This window comes from Portunus trituberculatus, chromosome 25 (assembly GCF_017591435.1).
Source record: "Portunus trituberculatus isolate SZX2019 chromosome 25, ASM1759143v1, whole genome shotgun sequence".
Taxonomy (NCBI): Eukaryota; Metazoa; Arthropoda; class Malacostraca; order Decapoda; family Portunidae; genus Portunus; species Portunus trituberculatus.
Window position 1 is genome coordinate 10,445,357 of NC_059279.1, and position 22,908 is coordinate 10,468,264.

The following is a 22,908-nucleotide window of genomic DNA, read 5'->3' on the forward strand; positions in this document are numbered from 1 at the left end:
CATATATTTTTTTTCTTAGTAGTAAGGGAAATGTGGTGAAGCAGATCTCATAAATCCTTTGAGCCAGGGTTTTCTTATTGTCTATATGTGAGTTTGATACCTTGAACCATGGATCCAGAGTTAATGGAAAAGGAAATTTTCTTTCAGACAAATAATTATAATTATGATTATTATTCTTTTTTTTTTTTTTTTTTTTTTTTTTTTCAGATTATAGTGGAGAAAAAAATGTACCCCAGGTAACAGGACTACCCAGTTTTACTGAGGTCAACTTCAGTGACCTTACTTCAATGTGTTGTAGTGCAGGGTCTTCTTCAGAGAGCCACATGGAGATGGAAAGAGCCAAACAAACTGGAGATGCCACATCCAGTGACATGAAGCAAGAATTGGAGGACATTTTGGTACAACTCGACCAGATCTTCCTTTCAGCTGAGTCACAAAGTAATTAATCTCTGATAGTAGTATATTTTCTTGTGGTAACAGTTACATATGAGGTGTTCAGAATAGTAGTGATGTAAGCGCCACTCCAGCCGATTTTGAGGTTTGTATAGCATTTTTAGTCTCGCCTTCGGCTTTCCAAATCTGCACTGTCCAAGTCAAAATTCTGCCCACAACATGGTCAAAATTCCCATTCTTTGGAGGGGTACGCACGGCCATGCGGCCGTCAACCAAAATAAACCTCTTGCACTCGCTCAAAAATTATGTATTTACTTGGGCAGGCAATGGGTGGCCTGCATTTCCACCATGGTGTATCTCAGCAAGCTGTGGTATAGCACCATCTTCCTATTGTGTTTAGCTCGCATCTCTGACGTTAGAAGTATTATGGTAATAAGGATGAAATTCCGCTAGCAGTGAAGGCATTAATCAACTGTATTGGCATCACAATAAAGTGACTGAACAGTGAATTTTACATCAAGGTATCTCCACCCGGGCTGCTCAGCAACCAGTAGGGAGGCAGGGATGCGATGTGACTGATGACAGCTAATGAGAGCCAGCCATTGTCGCTCACTTCCACGTGTAGCCCCTGTTCACCTAGCAGTGAGTAGGTATGGGATGTAAATCGAGGAGTTGTGACCTTGTTGTCCCGGTGTGTGGTGTGTGCCTGGTCTCAGGCCTATCTGAAGATCGGAAATAATGAGCTCTGAGCTTGTTCTGTAGGGTAACGTCTGGCTGTCTCGTCAGAGACTGCAGCAGATCAAACAGTGAAACACACACACACACACACACACACACACACACACACACACACACACACACACACACACACACACACACACCAAACATGCACAAACACACACAACAAGAGCTTTACATAGTAACTTTTATTTTTTTTATTATTGTTTTAAGGGTGGGGGTTATTTATTATTAATATTACAATAGTGTTATTATTAATTTTTCGTTACGAAAATACAGGTGCCCCGACCCCCCCCGGGAAAAACACAGTTAATGAGCAACTTCAGAATGTAATTAACATTTTGCTTACAAAGGTTGCAATGCCCTGTTATAGAGGTTCATTTTGCAAAAAACTAGAGCTTTCTACCTCATCTCAGTAAAAAGCTATTGCATTCTGGATGTTGCAAAACTATAACTGTATTTTTCTGTCTTTAAAATTTTTGGCCCTTACGTCACTACTATTCTGAACGCCTCATATATGATATAAAAATAGTGAACGAAAGAATGCAACAATATATATATATATATATATATATATATATATATATATATATATATATATATATATATATATATATATATATATATATATATATATATATATATATATATATATATATATATATATATATATATATAAGTTGCATTCTATATATATATATATATATATATATATATATATATATATATATATATATATATATATATATATATATATATATATATATATATTTATTTTTTTTTATTTTTTTTTTTTACTCTGCTTTCTTTTCTTAAAATAGATGACAACAAGCTTGCAAAGGATGACAATGGTGTGGTGGAAGCTGCCTGTGAACTTGGGGACATTTTGGCTGAGTATGTGAATGCTGTTCCCAGCCAACCTGACTGATGGCTATTTAGATTTACAATGGTGGTTTGTCTTCCTGGATTTTGTAATATTATTATTATGAAAAGAAGCTAGCTTTGTTGGGTTTTACCAGTTATGTACAAAAACTTAGGGTAGTAACAAAAATGTTTAAAATGTAGTTCAGAAGATTTGCATATATATATTGATGCACATTTGTTGCTTTTACCATACACCAAGCATTTTGACATTGTTACCTATAGTAATAGTGATGCACTGTGAGCACAATGGAGGCTTTGTTTGGAGAGGATTGCATATATCATTTCTTTACTTTTTAGTATACTTAGAATTGTGCAGATCTGTAATTAATTGTAATGAGATTCACTATCCATGTGTGATAAAATAGACTGGGCAGTTATAAGTGAAAGGTTGTCAACCATATCTATTTGCTTATGACCAATTATAGCCATTTAGACTTCTAAGTCATGCAATTATGGCTTGAGTAAAGTGTTTTTACACATAAGTTCATTGCATTCAACAACTTACAGAACCATCAAGTAGAAATGAGTTACATGTGTTTTCTTCATCAGAACTGAGGGTCGTGTTAGTAAGGTATGAAAAAGTGGTGTCTGTCTTGTCTACTTCATATTTTTCATAAAAATAAATAGACGTTCGTATCATTGCATGTACAAGAAATTAATTCTACCACTTGAAAGTTGCAGTATTTTATATATTTTGTAGTCTTGAGATATGGATTCCAGACAACACTGGTCTGATCTTGTGAAGGCCTTAAGGGGGCATCACCATAGATTTAATATTTTTTTCCAAAAATTTACGGAAAAATAATTTTTCTCTAAAATATGAATATGGTGTTGGCAACATTCTCTCAGTTTTGTGGTGAAATTATTTTTCAATTGTTTTTTTTTTAGGAAAATATATAAAAATATTGCAATCATTGGCAACCTGGTAACACAGGTATTTTTTTTTTTTTTTTTTTTTTTATTATTTTTTATGAATAATTATTTTCTGGTAGTGTTTAGCAGCCTAACTCAGTGGCCAGAGCCAGCAGAATGTTGTGTCTGCTCTCAGAGGTCTGTGGACCTCACTAGGGAAAGGTTGGGTATACAGTAATAGTCCGCTTAATGAACGTTCGTCTAACGAATTTCCGGTTTAATGTACTATATAAAGTTAGACCAAAAAGTCTGCATAATGTACAACCACATCTGTTTTAGCAAATTTTCTGGATTTGAATTTGCCGGGTGAGGGACCAAACGCGACAGCTTCGCTGTGATTGGCTGCCTCCCTACCTCTGTCTCTAGTGCTCCTGGAGCTGGATCCAAGATTCTTTAACAACATCAGAACAACCTCCTGCCGCGAAATGGCATCCATGAACGCTTGGAGGGACGGTCACGAGGTTGCTCTGAGGTTGCTGGGAACCATCTCTGGAGGTGGTGTTACTATCTTATATATTCATTTATGTTCACAAAACAAGATTTTTATTAGCTTTTTACAAACCTTGCCCCAAAGAAAGGATTGTTTTGTAATGCATAAAGTGAAATCTTATATGGAATACCAAAAAATAAAGCAAGATGAGATCGCCCACAGACGAGGCGGAAACTCATGGCGACTCGGCCGCTTCTTCTTCTTGTGACTCTTTTAGCTTGCATGTTGTCTTTCACCATGATATTTATGTTTCCACTCCTCTATTGCCTGCTATAATGGATATCATATCTTAGTATTCATATACGCTCATGTCATGAGGATAACCTTGACTCTGTGGCATTGAGTGATAGTGAATTACTAATGAAATACCACGGTATTTCATTAGTAATGAAATACCATGGTATTTCATTAGTAATTCACTATCACTCAATGCCACGGAGTCGAGGTTATCCTCATGGTATGAGCGTATATGAATACTAAGATATGATATCCATTATAGTAGGCAATAGAGGAGTGTAAACATAAATATCGTGGTGAAAGACAACACGTAAGCTAAAAGGGTCACAAGAAGAAGAAGCGGCCGAGTCGCTGTGAGTCTCCGCCTCGTCTGTGGGCGATCTCATCTCTGCTTTATTTTTTGGTATTCCATGTAAGATTTCACTTTATGCATTACAAAACAATCCTTTCTTGGGGGCAAAGTTTGTAAAAAGCTAATAGAAATATATATATAATTTTTTTTTTACCCATGTGGTATGTTGGGGACCAGCCCAGAACACATCCCCCCTATTCCATTATTCATTATTTCCTATGGGAAAATTATGTCCGCTTAACGAATTTTCGCTCTTCGAACAGCTTTGACACCCCTATCCTGTTCGTTAAGTGGAGTATTGCTGTATTGCTCATTAGCAATATACATTTTTTACCTACCTATAGTCCCTGGACTTCCCTAAAATGGCCTTTTGGATTGTCAGATTGTTCTCCATTCAATAATAAAGCATTTAGTACAAGTACAAAAACACTAACAAGCAAATCTACTCTCTGGGAAGCTGTAATATTACGAGAATCTTGACTACATAAGTTAGCTACATAGGTGAAATTCTTGGATTCACACCAGCATTATGACTACCTCTCACATCCAGAAGTGTGACAGTAAACACAAGGTAGTGGTGAAGAGGAAGGAGAAAGTATTTAGACCAAGATTACTAAGCAGCGCATGTTTAAAGGACAGCTGTGGGATTTTTACACTTTACACTCCTGAAAAACTTATTTGTTTCCATTCAGAAGCCTTAACATTGTTAGTTTTTAACCAAATAGAGTGATCTTTGTTTTGTTGTAAATAAGAAATTTGTTTCTATTTTTTATAGTAACTGAAGTAAATATATGTAGTTTCAAACATTTTCTACTATTTCTCTCTCTCTCTCTCTCTCTCTCTCTCTCTCTCTCTCTCTCTCTCTCTCTCTCTCAAAATCACTAGGTTGTCAGAGAACTTGTAAGTAAGTAATATTTACACTAAGATGGAGAGTACTAAGGGAAAAATTATTCACTAGAAATTGTTCTGCAATAGTTACTCCTTCAAAAAACACAGAGAACAAAGCGCTCAAAAACAAAATGACTCAATAGAGAAGGCAAGCAAAAATAGTGCATAAAATTTGCATAAATATTTGTTGCTCTAAAAGTGATTTGCATAATTTATTCAAGCACAACATGAATTATATTTCATTATGTAAGGGATTTATCCATAAGCTAACCAAAGCAATAGGTCCTATTCTTATGTTCCGCACAAGGGTAAAATTGGCTATGCTCCCTTAAGACAATAATACGAAGGAATGCTTGTGAATGTATTTGAATGGAGATGCTTATCAAGTGGGATATATATATACACTTAACCCTCGGCTATCGCGCCCAATGGCACCAATCGCTATCTGTGTAGTTTTCATTGTTCGCCAGCTGGTTTAATTCACAAGTTGGTCTTGCCTATCGCGCTGAACTGTCGCTCTTGTGGAAGCCCTATTAAAAAAATATATATACAGATATTCATGCCTACATTCCTCATAATATAAACGTTTGGTTATTTATCTATGTGTCTGATTGAAAATGACATAAAAATATGCAAATATATGTTCCTAATGGTGCAAAGTATGGATGTACCAGTGTCCCATCAAAATATTTTTTGTAAGTCTAATAGTACATAGCAGATCGCGATCGGTCCCATTGGGGCCGAAATAGCCGCGCGCCATAGCCGAAAATGCGATAGCCGAATTGATCTTGGCGGGAAGGCGGTTTTGGCCAATGAGCGCTCAGATTATCCATGACGTCATGGCGGGGCGTGGGATAGCAGGCATCTGAGGTCGTGATAATGAAATTTTTGCAGCTTTTCATGGGTGCGCGATAGCAAAAAAACGCGATAGCCGAAGTCACGATACCCGAGGGTTGACTGTATATATACAGTAAAGTTCCGGGTTATGTCGGTCTCGAGTTACGTCAAACTCTTAGTTACGTCAGTCCACTATAAGGCAATTTAAGATTAAAAAAATTAAAAATTTATAAATCGTAAAGTGCGGGATTTATTGTTATTGTTGGTTGCCCGCCACACCGCCCGCCTCACGCTTGAATACAATAACACCCTGCCTCAGTTCCACCACACCATCGCCCCTGGCAAGTGTTATCCTACTTCTGCGTTTACTGGCTCAAGTTCTTAGTATCTTGCTCAATGGCACCAAAGAGAAAACTTCTTAGTGACAGCAGTGATGCTAAGAAAAGGAAAACCATTATGCTACAAGAAAAAGAGGACATAATTAAAAGACATGAGAAGGGAGGCAGCAGCTGTGTGTGAGGGAGGGAAGAAGAAAATGGGAAGCCCGTTACCATGACAACGGGGAGGTTGACGACCTTGAGGGCTCGCACACCCATCACAACAATAACAAATCTGGAGCCTTTGCCTGGGCCACACGACACTCGCAGCTCACTTGCTGATCCCTATTGCATTTCCTGCCCCGCTGTCCACGCTTCTACTCCCACCGCACTGCACTACGCTCCCAGCTGTCCGCCCTGTGGGCGTCACAACATTCGACCTGCCCACCCTCCTGGCGGCCTCAGGCGTCCACCCCTCTCGGCAACCTGCAGTCCTTCGCGTTCGTGGCCCTAATCAACAACAAAAACAAGCTTGTGTTTCATATTCCTACATAGTTGTAAATAATATAACAATATAACCTTTAACTTACCTGAATGACCATAAACAATGATTGGTTGAAAACTCCATAATATGCTTTGAAATGTATGGAAACTCGAGTCACGTACAAAATCAACTTACGTCATGTTTCAGGAACGTAACTCTGACGTAAACCGAGACCTTACTGTATATATATATATATATATATATATATATATATATATATATATATATATATATATATATATATATATATATATATACATACACACACACACACACATACATGTGTGTGTGTGTGTATGTAATTACCTAGTTGTAGTTTTACAGGGCCTGGGCTTTATGCTCGTGTGGCCCCGTCTCCATATCTACACATCCAATTTTTCTTTAAAGCTATGCACACTCTTTGCTGACACCACTTCTTCACTCAAACTGTTCCAAGTCTCAACACATCTTTGCGGGAAACTACATTTTTAACATCTCTTAGACATCTTTCCTTCCTCAGTTTTTTTACTATGCGATCTTGTGCTTTGAATGTCATATTCTTCTCTCAGGATCAATTTCTCATTATCCACTTAATCCATTTTGTTAATCAATTTATAAACTTATATCAGATCCCCTCTCTCCCTTCTCTGTTCAGGGTTGGTAGATCCATAGCCTTTAGTCTCTCCTCATATGTCATCCCTTCAAATTCTGGAACTATTCTTGTAGCCATTTTCTGTAGTCTCTCCAACTTCCTTATGTGTTTCTTTTTATGGGATCCACACAAATTCTGCATATTCCAATCTGGGTCTTATTATAGTACTTATCAATTTCTTTATTATTTCTTTGTCCATGTAGTGAAATGCTATCCAATATTCCTTAGCAAATTATATGTCTGAAAATTCTATCAGTATGGCTTACCAGTTGATTGTTTTCTTCCATTGTCACTCCCAAGTCCATTTCCTTTTTTACTTTCTCTAGTTCTACTCTATCTCCCATCTTATAGATTCCCACTGGTTGTCTTTCACTCTTTCCCATTTCCATGACATGGCTTTTGTCCACATTGAATTCCATCTCCCACTTTTTACTCCATTTCCAGATCTTATTTAGGTCTTCTTGCAGTATTTCACGATCCTCTTTTTGCTTTATAACTCTGCACAGTTTCACATCGTCCGCAAACAGATTTATGTAGCTGTTCACTCCCTCTGGCATGTCATTTATATATATGAGAAAAAGTATTGGCGCCAATACTGACCCCTGTGACAGTCTGCTTTCTACTGCTCTCCACTTCGACTTCATATCTTTAACTACCGTCCTTACTTCTCTCCTTCTCAAATAATTTTCCATCCATCTCAATGTGCTTCCTTTTAAGCCACCCTTCTCTAACTTCCATAGTAATCTTTCATGTGGCACTTTATCAAACGCCTTTTTTTAAATCTAAATAAATACAGTCAATCCATCCCTCTCTCTCTCTTGTACTTTTATCAACTATTCTAGTGTAGAAACTCAATAAATTTGTTACACACGACCGACCTTTTCTAAAACCAAATTGGCTATTTGATAATAATTTGTTGTCTTTAAGAAACTCTATTATCCATTGTTTCTTTATTACTCTTTCACACATCTTGCATATTAATTACACTAGTTAGTGATACCAGTCTGTAATTTAAAGTTTCTTCCTTCTTTCCGCTCTTATATATATGGGAACCACCTCAGCTCTTTTCCATTCTACTGGTACTGTTCCATTTTCTATTGAGCAGTTTATGATGTTTATAGGACTTGTTAGTTCTTCTCTGCATTCTTTTAATATTCTGCCTGAGACTTCATCCGGTCCTATTGTCTTCTCTTCATCTAATTCCGTCATCAACTCTTTTATTTCAAGCTTGGTTACTTTAATCTCTTTCATATGGACAATCTCTCTATTACCCTGTAGTCTTTCGAATTTGGATTCCTTAGTAAAGACCTCATGAAATTTACTATTTAACAGTTCTGCCATACTTTTTGGGTCTTCCACCATCCCGTTCTCTCCTTTTAACCTTTCTATTGTTTCTTTTTGCCTTATTTTTCCATTTATGAATCTGTAGAACAATTTCGGTTGTTCCTTACGGTTTTCAACAATGTCCTTTTCATAGTTTCTTTCTTCTTCCTTTCTCACCTTAGCATATTAATTTCTTGCTGCTTTGAAGTTTTCCTTATCTACTGGATTTCTATTTCTCCTCCACCTTTTCCATGCTCCATCTCTTTTCTCCTTTGCCCTAGCACACCTTGCATTAAACCAATCTTTCTTTCCTTCTTCTTTAGGTCTATATTTCGGGACATATTCCCTGACTCCTGTTTTGTATATTTCCAAAAATAAGTTATACTTCTCTTGAACTGTCTCAGAGTTTTCCATCTCCTCCCAGTTTATGTTTTTAAAATAATTCTTGAGGTTCTCAATATCAGCCTTTCTGTAATTTAATCGGTCTCCTTTATATGAATCGTCTTTATCTTCCTTTCCTTCTTCTATATCAATTTCTAACATTACATGGTCACTCTTTCCCAATGGGCACTTATATCTTATATCATCGTTCATTTGTATACCCCTTGTAAAAACTAGGTCTAACCTCGCCGGCTCATCGTTTCCTGTGAATCTTGTGTTTTCCTTTACTTTTTGGACCATCATATTATCTATCATTAGATTCAGGAATCTATCTCCCGAGGCTTCTTCCCCCATACTACTTTCATAATCTTCCCAGTCCACCTCCTTACAGTTTAAATCTCCTACTAATATTACTTTTCTCCTTTCTTTAATTATTCTCATTAGACTCCTTATTGTGTGTTATCAATCATGTCTTTATATTCTTGATTGGTCCATGAATTTGTTTTAGGTGGCACATATATTCCAATGATTGTTAACTCCTTTTTGTTAATATGTATCTTAATATACAGTATTTCTGATTTTCCTTCCCCAAACTCCACTTGATTTACCACCATCTCTTTCCTTAACATCATCATGACTCCTCCTCTTCTTTTACTCACTCTGTCTCTCCTCCATATATTATACCTTTTATCTATGTCTATTTTTATTGCCTCATTTAACTTTGTTTCCACCAGGCATACAATATCTGGTGTGTGTGTGTGTGTGTGTGTGTGTGTGTGTGTGTGTGTGTGTGTGTGTGTGTGTGTGTGTGTATTTACCTAGTTGTAACATACAAGAAAAGAGCTATGCTCATGTATCATGACTCCTCCTCCTCTTTTACCCACTCTGTCTCCTCCATATATTATACCTTTTATCTATGTCTATTTTTATTGCCTCATTTAACTTTGTTTCCACCAGGCATACAATATCTGGTGTGTGTGTGTGTGTGTATTTACCTAGTTGTACCTACTTGTAGTTTTACAGGGCCTGGGCTTTATGCTCGTGTGGTCCCGTCTCCATATCTACACTTATCCAATTTTTCTTTAAAACTATGTACACTCTTTGCTGACACCACTTCCTCACTCAAACTGTTCCAAGTCTCAGCACATCTTTGCGGGAAACTAAATTTTTTAACATCTCTCAGACATCGTCCCTTCCTTAGTTTCTTACTATGCGATCTTGTGCTTCTAAAGTCATATTCTTCTCTCAGGATCATTTTCTCATTATCCACTTCATCCATTCCGTTAATCAATTTATAAACTTGTATTAGATCCCCTCTCTCTCTTCTCTGCTCCAAGGTTGGTAGATCCATAGCCTTTAGTCTCTCCTCATATGTCATCCCTTTAAATTCTGGAACCATTCTTGTAGCCATTTTTGTAGTCTCTAATTTTTTATGTGTTTCTTTTATGGGAGTCCACACAACTCCTGCATATTCCAATCTAGGTCTTATTTTAGTACTTATCAATTTCTTCATCATTTCCTTGTCCATATAATGAAATGCTACTCCAATATTCCTTAGCAAATTATCGCTCTCTGAAAATTCTATCAATATGGCTTACCGGTTGATTATTTTCTTCCATTGTCACTCTCAAGTCCTTTTCCTTTTTTACTTTTTCTAGTTCTACTCCATCTCCCATCTTATAGATTCCCACTGGTCGTCTTTCACTTTTTCCCATTTCCATGACATGGCTTTTGTCCACATTGAATTCCATCTCCCATTTTTTGCTCCATTTCCAGATCTTGTTTAAGTCTTCCTGTAGTATTTCGCAATCCTCTTTTTGTTTAATGACTCTGTACAGTTTCGCATCGTCCGCAAACAGATTTATGTAGCTGTTCACTCCCTCTGGCATGTCATTTATATATACGAGAAAAAATATTGGCGCCAATACTGACCCCTGTGGCACTCCGCTGTCTGTGTGTGTGTGTGTGTGTGTGTGTGTGTGTGTGTGTGTGTGTGTATTTACCTAGTTGTAACATACAAGAAAAGAGCTATGCTCATGCTGTTCTGTCTCCATATCTATGCAAATCCAACATCCTTGCTTCAATAACTCTCTTACCTAAAACCATTCCACACCTCTAAACATCTTTTAGGAAAAGCTGAACTTCTTGATAACTCTCCTGGAGTTGTCCTTTCTTAATTTCTTTCCATGTCCTCTTGTGTCATTGGTGTCCCAGATTAGTAAGTCTTCTCTATCTGATTTTTTCAGTCCATCGGTCTGTACACTGCTGTTAAATCTCTTTCCCTTCTCTGTTCTAAGGTTGTAAAACCTAGTATTCGTAACCTTTCTTCATATGACTGTTCACTTAAACTTGGGGGGAAGCTTTGTTGCTGTCCTCTGTATTCTTTCTAGTTTCCTTGTGTTTCTATTTGTTCGGTGACCATACTGTAGCTGCATATTTTAATTTTAGGCGTATTAGAGTTGTTATTATTATTATTTTTTTTTTTTTTTATCATACCTTTGTCTATGTAAGTGAATGCCACCTTTATATTTCTCAAAAGTTCATAGGCATTTCCTGTAATTCTATTTATGTGCTTTTCTAGTGACAAGTTATCCACTATAGTTACTTCAAGGTATTTTTCTTCAGACTTCTTTTTAATTTCTTCACTCCTCATTAAGTAAATTCCCTTCATTCTTCTTTTGCTCATTCAAAATTCTAATATGCTGCACTTTTTTTGTATTCCATTTCCCATGTTAGTGACTATTCCACTATTTTATTCAAGTCTTGTTGTAGTGCCTCACAATCATCTTTTCTATTCACCCTCCTCATTAATTTAGCATCATCTGCAAACAGGCAGATGTAACTGTCTATATTTTCTGGTACAGGCAACCCCCGCTTAACGAAGGGGTTACGTTCCTAAAAAAAACACTTCGTTAAGCGAAACTTCTATAAGCGAACCGATTATAACAAGTTTAACCACTGATTTGAACTTCCATTGAGAGTAAGCAAAGCGAGAGTGCATCATAGTACAGTAAAAGGTTTAATGAAAGTAAAAATTATGAAGTTAAACATTTAGGTAGTTTAATTTAAGTCATTATAATGTACACTAATGTATGTATGTACGTAACTTTATAATGTTGTTGATCTTAACTTTATGAAGGGAGGGAGAGTGAAACGGGAAATACACTAACCGGCAACCTGTGGAATGTAAACAAAGTGCGCATCATGGTAGCGCATACAAAACTTATGTACCGCATTTCCACAAGGCTTTCCATTTTATCCATTGTAGAGTCACGAGTTCAGGTGGTTCTTTTAGTTTTCAAGGAAGATGCGGTCTCACCAGCCTTCTTAATAGAGTTTGCTGACTTGAAAATAGTAGACAGTAGATGGAGTGAAGATGTGGCAAGCAATGTTATTAGTTTTATAACATAACATAAATAATAGGATAACAAAGGGCCACCAGGGCCCATCTAGGTTATCCTGTATCAGTCGCACAGCGACCTCGTCATCAGTACTTAAAGATACACTTACAAGTACTACACAATACATTACATACTAATTCTAAATATTTGGCCCATTAACAGGGCTAAGTCCTGCAGCAAATTCCTCTACAATCTGTGATTTCTTATAAAAACTATCATGCAGCGCTATACATAATTATAAATCTAATAAATTTAAGTGCTTATCTAATCTGTTTTTAAACATTGTCAAACTAGTGCTATTTACAACCCTCTCTGGCAATGCATTCCAGAAGTCTACCACCTTATGACTAAAGAAATATTTTCTTATATCTAACCTGCAGCCTTGCTTTCTAATCTTCCTGCCATGATTTCTAGTCCTACTTCCCTCCTCTAAGGTAAAGAAAGATCTCACATCTATGTAGTTTATATCTGAGAACATTTTAAATAACTCTATCATATCCCCTCTTATACATCTCCTCTCAAATGAAAACATGTTTAATTCCTTTAATCTATCTCTATACTCCAGGCGCTTTAATGCTGGTATCATCCTAGTTGCTCTTCTCTGAACTGCTTCTAACATGTTGATATCCTGCCTATAATGGGATGACCAGGCCTGTATGCAATACTATAAATGGGGCCTAACATAGGAATTATATAAGCTACGCACCACTTCCTTACTTTTATAACTAACATTTCTATTTATAAAACCTAGGATCCTATTTGCCCTATTTCTTGCTTCTAAACATTGCTTTGAAAATTTCATAGTCCTGTCTATCACTACTAAATCCTTTCCCTCCTCTACTGCCTCTAGCCAACATCCCTCCATCTCATAGCTAAATGCATAACCTGACACTTTTTAGAATTAAACTCCATCTGCCACCTGTCTGCCCATGCTATCAGCCTGTCCAGGTCTCGTTGTATTCTGTAATTGTCCTTTTCACCCTGTACTGCACATGCTATCTTAGTATCATCTGGAAACTTTGATACTTTGCTACTAATTCCTATATCTAAATCGTTAATGTACACCAAGAAAAGAAGAGGTCCTAGCACTGATCCTTGGGGTACCCCACTAACCACTTCCTTCCACTCAGACATTGCCCCATTTAATACTACTCTCTGTTTCCTATCAGAAAGCCATTCACTAATCCAATCAACTAACCTACCCTCTATCCCATGTAGTCTCAATTTGTACACTAGCTTCCTATGCGGTACCTTATCAAACGCCTTGCTAAAATCTAGATATATAACATCTATGCTATTTCCATCATCTAACTCCTTTGGTAATATATTCTAAGATATCGAGCAAATTTGTAAGACAAGACCTCCCTGATCTAAAGCCATGTTGGGTATCTCTAATTAATCTATTCTTATTTAAATGCTCCCAAATACTACCCTTAATGATTTTCTCTAGTATCTTACATACTATACTAGTTAAACTGATCGGTCTATAATTATTCGCATCATCCTTCCTACCTTTTTTAAATATTGGTGTAACATTAGCTAACTTCCAGTCCTGAGGTATCTCAGCAAACCTAAGTGCTTCAGAAATACTGTCTACACCCTCCCTAAGTACTCTGGCATGTAGCTCATCAGGACCACTAGCTTTCCTATTGTCTAGTTCAAGAATAAATTTCGTAATAATTCCCGGTTTTATATCAGTATTTTCTAAAGCTCTTAAACTACTCGTTGCACTGTTTGTAACAGGATTTCCTATTCTTTCCCTAGTAAATACTGAAGAAAATTGTTCATTCAATAATTCTACTATGTCTTCCTTTTGATCCACTACTACACCATCTTTTCTGAGTGGTCCAATCCTATCCTTATTTCTTTTATCACTGACCTTGTAATAACTATATAATTTTTTGGGATCTTTACTCCCAGCTCTAGCTAGTTTTATCTCTGCCTGCCTTTTACTTTTTTTATAACCTTACTCAAATCATCCCTGACCTGTCTGTACCTAATCAAATCTACATCTTCCCACTTTTCTGCAACTCTCTATATGCCCTCTTCTTCTCTCTGATCTGTCTACCTATCTCGTGAGTCCACCATAATGGCTTCCTGTTTCTCTGCCTTATATCTTTGTAAAGGATACACTGCATCACTATACCCTTTACTACAACCTTAAAAATATCCCACATCTCCTGTGCAGTTTTATTTCCAAAACTATCTTCCCAGTTTACCTCTCCTAATAACTGACGTAACCTACCATAATTGCCTTTCTGATAGTTTGGGACTCTAGTCTTATTCACTATATTATCCCTACTGGAATTAATGATAAATCTAATTATATGATGGTCACTGTTTGCTAAAGTCTCTCCTACCTCAACTTCCTTTAAACAATGCTCAATATTTGTTAGTACTATGTCTAAAACCTTCCTCCCCTAGTAGGTTTATCTACCATCTGCACTAAATAGTTATCCTGAAAACTTTCCATAAACTTATTTTCACTAGCATCTCCTACCATCCTCTCCCAGTTTACTGACTTAAGATTAAAATCCCTAAGATAATTGTCTGACTAGTACACCCCTATTTATCTCATCTACCATAAGGTTGTCTACATCTGCTGACTGGTTAGGTGGTCTATAAAAGCTCCTACTCTAATAACCTTACTTTTGTTTACTCTAACATCCAGCCATAAGGACTCTACTCTGTTATCTACCTTAATACCATTAACCTGACTGGAAATGAAGGATTTTTACATAAATAACTACTCCTCCACCTATCCTACCAATTCTCTGGTGTAAATACATAATGTATCCATCTACTTCATATTCTTTCCTATTTTCCCTAAACTTTTCCTCATTTACCCATGCCTCTGTGACACATACAACATCTAAGTCCTCCTCAACTATATAACTAGATAACTCATCCTTCTTGTTCCTAAGACTCCTGGCATTTACATAAAAACATTTAAGTCCTGCTACCTTCCTAGATGCTGTCTCCTTATTTGGAATCCTAATCTTATTCTCTCCTATTTGCACCTGGAAATCTTTCTAGATGCTGTCTCCTTATTTGGAATCCTAATCTTATTCTCTCCTATTTGCACCTGGAAATCTTTCCTAATCTTTTCATTATCTCTGTTTATCCTATCTAATTTATGTCTAACATCTTTCTTCTGGAATGCATTTGCTACCTCACCCCCTACACTCCATCCCAACTCCCCCCTCCAGACATCCACTCAGCACATCCACACCCTTCCTACTCAGATGCACACCATCCCTAGCATACAAATCCCTTCGCCCATAGAACCTATCCCATACATCCACAAAGCTGACACCCACATCCTTACACATCCCTTTTACCCGATCATTCACACCAATGGCCCTAGACAACCATTCCTGCTAACATACACACGAGGCAAGATTCCTGACACTACACACCTCCTACCACTCTCCCTTATCTTGCCTAACATTTCCCGAAATCTTGCCACTAACTCCTGCGACCCACCTGCTCTGACATCGTTCCCACCTACGTGCAAAACTACTACACCCTCCCTCTCCATCCCCCCAACTCTCTTCTGCACCTCCTCACTCACTGCCTTCACACCTGCACCAGGCATACACACATTCGTCCTCCTATCCCGGTCTTTCCCACAGAAAGTGCTATCTAAGTACCTAACCTGAGAGTCACCCACCACACACACCTGAGGTGTGCTAGGCACAACCCTCCTCCTCATCTCCTCTACCCCCTTCTCTCTCCTTTCACTCACCACAACCACATCATTGACTTCGCTCTCACTCTCCCCCTCCAACAAACCGAACCTATTTTCACACTCAACAGGTTTAGTCCTATCCTCCCTAACTGCCTCCGCTTTCCTTCCCCTCGCAACCTGCCATCTCTGCCCATCCTGACTACTATCTTTCCCAGTCTGGCTCGTCTGCTCCCTCTTCCCCACTCTGCTCTTCCCGACAGAGGGCCAAGCCACCCTGTCGCCCTCAGAAGGTCCAACCTTTGGCCTAACATTGATCTCTCGCCTAATTTTCTTCACTGCCTCCCCAAGCCTCTTAATCTCCTTCAACTCAAAGATGAGAACTTCGTTCGCACTTTTCCCCTCACTTAGCTTTCTCATTTCCTCTCGCAATTCTCGGTGCTCTAGAGAAAGAACTAAATTCTCGCTCTTGAGCCTACACAGCATACACTCAGAAAAGTCAACAACCTTCCTGTCATGCCCACACATCTCACACACAACAAACTCGCTTCTCTCTTGTCTGTGAATAATACCCAGCTTCACTTCGAGAGTAACACACTTCCTGGTCTTCTTAGGAACGTTGGGCCACATTGCAGGGCGTTTTGGTGGTAAGTTGAACTAGGGAAGATGAGCTGCTGGTGACGCTGTTATGTTTTGACTGGGGAGTGAGTGGTGCACGTGATCTTGATCTTGATCTTGATGCTACAGGTGATGCAGAATTTCTTCTGAATCAGGCCTTTGTATCGGCAGCGCCTGTGTTGTCCACGAGAGGCTTGATCTTGATCTTTATTCTACAAGTGTCTCAGGATTTCTCCTGAGGCAGGCCTTAGTACCAGCAGCTCCTGGTGTATTCAAAAGCCTGTCAGCTTGCATGATACGGTGGGGCTTTCAAATTTTGAAAAATTACCTGGATATAACTTTGGTAAAACGAGTTTGGTGTTCGTTAAACGAGCAGATGGTAGTAAAACGAAACCTTCGTTGTAGCGAAATTTCGTTGAGTGAACCTTCGTTAAACGGGGGTTGCCTGTACATCGTTCACATTTGCCGCAAAAATTATTGGTGCTAGTACCAACCCCCTGCGGAACTCCAGTTAAGACTTTTCTTGGCCAATATTTTTTAGCTCATAGTTATTCTCCTTTCTCTGTGTTTTAGGAAGTCAGCTGTCAATTTCAGAAGTCCTCCCTTTAGTCCTCCATTTTGTTCAAGTTTCCACAATAACCTTTCGTGCAGGACATTGTCAGATGTCTTCTTTAGATCTAAGTAGATGTAGTCCACACAACCATGCAGTGGCATAGTGGATAAGGTGGTGAGCGTGGGATCGGGCAGACGTCCACGCGTAGGTTCGAATTCCACCACATACAGCCTTAAAACACTTTGTCATTTGGCAAGTGGTTTAAAGTTACCTACATATCACCATGATACCCAGGTTCTAGGTGGTTACACTCAAGATGAGCTTGGGCAGTGATATGGGCCCTAATATGGGTACCACTATAAATAAAATTGCCTGCGCCACTAATGGGCGGAAGCTAAACAGCGCTTCCCATACACTCTTCAAGTGTGCCTACAGGCGCTATAGGCCTTACCGTAAAAAAAAAAAAAATGTCAACCACTCTTGAGTAGAAGATTACTAAATTTGAGACATGATCTTCCTCTTCTGAATCCATACTGTCTAACAGTCAACGTACCTTTCTCCTCCAGATATTCCATCCATTTCTTCTTTATTATCCTTTCACATATTTTTATTATTACACAGGTCAATAACACTGGTCTGTAGTTTAATGGATCCTCCTTATTTTACCCCCTTTGAATATGGGTACAATATCCACTCGTGTGTATTTACCTAGTTTACCTAGTGGTATTGTATGAGGTTCAAGTGGGGCACATAGTGTCCTGTCTCCATGTCTCCATTTATCCAATTTTTCTTTAAAGTTATGCACATTATGTGCTGTAACAACTTCATCACTCAATGCATTCCACTTTTCCACCGTTCTACTTGGAAAACTGTATTTTCCAATATCCTTAACACACTGCCTCATCCTAATTTTTACATGTCTTCTTGTCCTTCTAGCTTCTTCTGTCACCAGCACCAGGTCTTCTTTGTGTATCTTTTCAAAGTCATTTACTATTTTATACATTGTTATTAGGTCTCCTTGTTCTCTATTATCTTGTAAGGTTGGCAGTCCCATTTCCTTCAGTCTTTCTTCATGTTAGGTGTGTGTGTGTGTGTGTGTAATTCACCACGGTCATCTGCTGGTCACCTAGCCAGCCTTTCCCATTACGGAGTGAGCTCAGAGCTCATAGACCGATCTTCGAGTAGGACTGAAACCACAACACACTCCACACACTGGGAAAGCGAGGCCACAACCCTCGAGTTACATCCCATACCTATTTATTGCTAGGTGAACAGGGGCAACACATTAAGAGGCTTGCCCATTTGCCTCGCCGCTTTCCACGTGTGTGTGTGTGCGCGCACGCGTGTGCAGCATAACCCTCATAATTTGGCTCTATATGAGTCGGCAAGTCAACAAAATATGAATTGAAGAAATTTATTCAGAATTCAAGCAAATAATGAAAAGCAAAAAAATTCATGTATTTCAGCATTTTGCCAAGTTTTAACCACATCCCATTGTGTTACACTGCACTTTCTTTGAACCTGTATCCAGAATTGGGCTGTGAGATCTCTCTCTAGCATTCCGATTCATCTCAGTATGCTGCCGAGTCATCTCCACATCTTGTAGTTTACACTTGGCAAAGCTTCACTGCTGCTGGGTCATACAGTGATTTGATTTGTTATAAAATGTGATGAAAAGGGAATGGGATGCTTGCATGACTCAGGAAATTGAATACCTTGGCAAGACTGGAGTCCCTGTCATGCCAAGTTATAAGAACCCTACTGTATATATACTGTGGCCGCAAAAAAGTATACATCACTGAATTTTGCTTAGTAAAACTATACAATACAAAATAGGACTGTTTTATTTAGAATTTTTTCTTATTATTAGTATTTGGACATATTCCCCTTGGATTTCAGAACACTCTGGATCCTCCTGGGTATGGAAGCAGCAAGGCAGAAGTATGAGGCATCTATGTAGATCCATATCTTTTTCAGCTCCTCCGTCAGGTTCGTGATGCTGCTGGATACGAATACTCCAGCTTGGTCTTTATTACTTACCAAGCATTTTCGATGGTGTTGAGGTCTGGGGAGTTGCCTGGCCAATTGAGAACATATATTGTTTTTCACTATGAACTTCTTGACAGCCTTGGACTTAGATGCTGGTGCTAAGTCATGCACAGAACATTCTGCATGGTGAATGCTCCAAATCAGCATGTGCTCCTTCAAGACCTCAACATAATTAGTTACCTTCATCGTCACGTTCTTAGGAAGAAAGTAGAGTCAACAGAGCCCTTATGATCAGTGAATGCCCCTCACATCATAACACTGGGTGTTTGACCAGTTTGACAATATAGTGTGGGGTCATAATGGGACACGTCACTGGGCCTCCTCACGACCTTGGAGTCGCCCATGACCAGCCAGAACGTGCTTTCATTGCTGAACATTACTTTCTGCCAGTCTGCAATGTTTCTTCATAGCCTCCTTTAGAAGCATTTTTCTTTCCGGCATAGTGTGCTGCCAATTTTAAATCCTTCTGATGGTGGTGTTGAATAGTTTGCACTAAGATGTTCTGCAGGAGATTGTGGTGTTTCTCTTTCAGGTTGACGGATGTAATTGAGGGATCTTCCTTTTTTTTTTTTTTTTTTTTTTTTTTTTTTGTGTGTGTGTGTGTGTGTGTGTGTGGGGAGGGGGGATGATGGGGGTCTTTCATGGGAATTTATGGGCTAAAGGAGATACTTAATGGGGTATCTCTTATCTCTAAGCCCACTCGCTAGGAAAATCTTGCCAGAACCTTGCCTGTGCACAGAGACACCTTCCATAGTGTCCCAGACTCCCAGAGCCTGGTTTTCTGGCTGGTACTGCACCAAGACAGAGGTTCTCTGCTGTGGTTTTTACCTTGTAAATGGTCTCCTGTGTCACCTTTAATTCTACTGCTACATGTATGACAGACCAACCTTCTACTAGGAGGAGGATCTTAAAGAGACAGCAGTGCATAATCCATAATAATGAATCAGGGGTGTCTGGTAGCAAAATGAAGTTGCGTGCAAGTAGCAAATAGGGGCGCTCAGGAGTAGCATAACAAAAACCCTCTCTGTAGAAGTGCTAGAGGTGCACTGAGGCCTAGTGTGGTAAGGAACAATGAAGAGAGGTGGGCTCCAGCTAATCAACATTATCACTAGCTCCAGCCACTCTGGTAGTGACGGCAACGCAAATAAACACTACACAGATATTCACGTGTGTACTTTTTTATTGCACTGGAGATGTATACAGTAAGCCCTTGTTACACAGTACATGTGCATTCCTGAAAACCTTACTGCAAATCAAAATTACCGTATACTGAACCCATTATAACATGTAATAATAGGGGATATGTTCCAGCACGTCGAAAGTCACCCCTACAGACATGAAAATAGTCATATAAAAAAAATGTAAAGTATTGCGTAAAAGAAATAATTTTTTTTTTTTTTTATTTACCTTTTACTCGCCATGTATTCTATCAGATGATGTCCCTCTCGAGGCTAAGGGACAGTAAGGATTTCAGCCCTTAAAATATCCACAAAAAACATGCTGTAAGGATTTCACTTATGTTCAGTGGGAAATGCGGGAAGAGACTGCGAACTGATTGTTGTGGTGGGTGCGCTACGGTACAGTGTAAACAAAACACGTGCAGATACCATATCTGTGAATTTTTCTTACCTTAAATAGAATCAATGGTAGTAATTACCAAATACCGTAACTGTGAATTTACCGAATAACAAAGTACCATATAAGGACTTGCTGTACTTTTTTTTGCGGCCACTGTATATATAATATATATAATATATAAGTACATAAAACATTAAAATCACCTGAGATAATCTGAACTTTTATAACCATTAATGAAAGTTTTCTTCATTGGTTTTTTTTTTTTTTTTTTTTTTTTTTTGCATGCATCAGTTACCTTCAGTGTCATTATCATTGGTATACCTGATATCTTTATTACCATTGTTCACTTTAGAACCCAAAGTATTCTTACGAAATTCTGTAAAGAATATTTTCTAGGCAATAATACATTTAAATTTCTCTTTTTACCAAAGAAATTTTTATTAACATAAGTAGTGGTTATAAAAAAATGGTAATGATCTTTAGCACAGATGAATCTTTGTGATACAAAGTGTTGGTTTATATACAATGTAGATTTCAATAATATTGAAGTTTTTAATCAAAGAAAGAATGAAAGCTTACAACTGTAGTTTATTTTTTGTAATTTCATACAATAACTCTTATGAGATCTATAAGGTCACTGAAAATAAAAGTATTGAAAAGGTTTTGTATTTAGTCTTTTTTTTTTTCTCCAGTTTCCAAACAGCTACTGTTCAGTTCCTGAGTTGTGAATCCTCCCTCTTAAATGTAAAATTTATTGTCTATCTGTACATATAAATATACAAATATTAAAAGTCATCATCTCCATACACATCCACTAATATACAAATATTAAAAGTCATCATCTCCATAAACAACAAACTAATGCTTTTCTGTGCCTGCAAAAATGACAATTCTACACTCATTCAGCTCAAGATATCTTGAGTTTGTAACATTTACTCACCTCCAGTTTCCTAGTGATATATTCATCACCATAACTTATACTTGGATTTCTGGCCATCACTGGGAGATGTCAACAGTAATGATTGGAATGAGATACTCCAAACCACAGTTGCTTGATTTTCCAGACAGACAACTTCCAGCATGACAAATACAAATGTGTTGTACAGTCTATGAGTATGAATTCCTGGGAAAATGTGTGATCTTCATGTCACCTTGCTCACAGGCCAACTCTGCTAGGATCATTGCTGGAGAGACCAGGATGCTCAGGGCTGTGTTTTTGCTTCTTCTTTTTCTTTTCTTTCTTTTTCTTCTTTCTTTCTTTGTCATCATCATTCTTCTTTTTCTTGTGTTTCTTCTCATGCATATCTGTCCCATCTCCAGAGCCATCCTGTGTAGGAGTCTCACCAGGACGGTATTTGTGTTTACGATGTCGACGGTGCCTTCGCTGTCCTAGAGGTTGGTTCATGAAGCGGTACTGTTCTGGCAGTGGTCCAGGATGAAGGCGAAAGGCTGCTAGCTGTATAGAACATAAGCAAAAGTATGAATAATCATATCTGAGGTAATCAGACTTGTTTTAAGTAAAGTAAAAGACCGTTAATCCAAACACCAATTACCAAGATAGGGTAAAAATTAATTTATGGTCAAAATTGTGTCTCCTTGCAAATTCAAACCAGGCGCCAGATGCATCTAAGCGGCAAGTAGTGGAAGTAAACACTGCTACTGATGCTTGCATGCACTACTAAGTACATAATAATAAACATTACTGTACAGTAATGAATTTCTATAAATAAATGTGTTGTTTCAATAACAAGGAAGTATTGTGTGTTATGCCCAGGATTTTCAGTAAATGCATGAGGAACCTTAGTGTTGTTTATTGTAAGTAATGGGATGTATTGGTGTTGGTGATTTATCATTCATGAGAAGAGTACAGGCAACCCCTGCTTAACGAAGGTTCACAACGAAATTTCACTACAACGAAGGTTTCGTTTTACTACCATCTGCTCGTTTAACGAACACCAAACTCTCTTTAACAAAATTTTATCCAGGTAATTTTTTCCAAGTTTGAAAGCCCCGCCGTATCACGCAAGTCAACAGGCTTTTGAATACACCAGCGC

General features: G+C 38.2%; 2 protein-coding genes across 2 annotated transcripts in view; one reads left to right on the plus strand and one right to left on the minus strand.

Annotated features, from left to right (window-relative positions):
• LOC123508827 (dystrophin-like) overlaps nt 1-2,701 on the plus strand; it is a 35,361-nt gene extending 32,660 nt beyond the window's left edge. The window contains exons 14-15 of the mRNA XM_045262753.1: nt 208-438; nt 1,953-2,701. Of these exons, the coding sequence (XP_045118688.1) occupies nt 208-438; nt 1,953-2,059 (338 nt within the window). The 3' untranslated portion in view covers nt 2,060-2,701. The remainder of the gene's footprint in view (nt 1-207; nt 439-1,952) is intronic.
• Nucleotides 2,702-21,267: 18,566 nt separating this feature from the next.
• LOC123508829 (mediator of RNA polymerase II transcription subunit 19-like) overlaps nt 21,268-22,908 on the minus strand; it is a 35,377-nt gene continuing 33,736 nt past the window's right edge. The window contains exon 4 of the mRNA XM_045262754.1: nt 21,268-22,310. Within this exon, the coding sequence (XP_045118689.1) occupies nt 22,011-22,310 (300 nt within the window). The 3' untranslated portion in view covers nt 21,268-22,010. The remainder of the gene's footprint in view (nt 22,311-22,908) is intronic.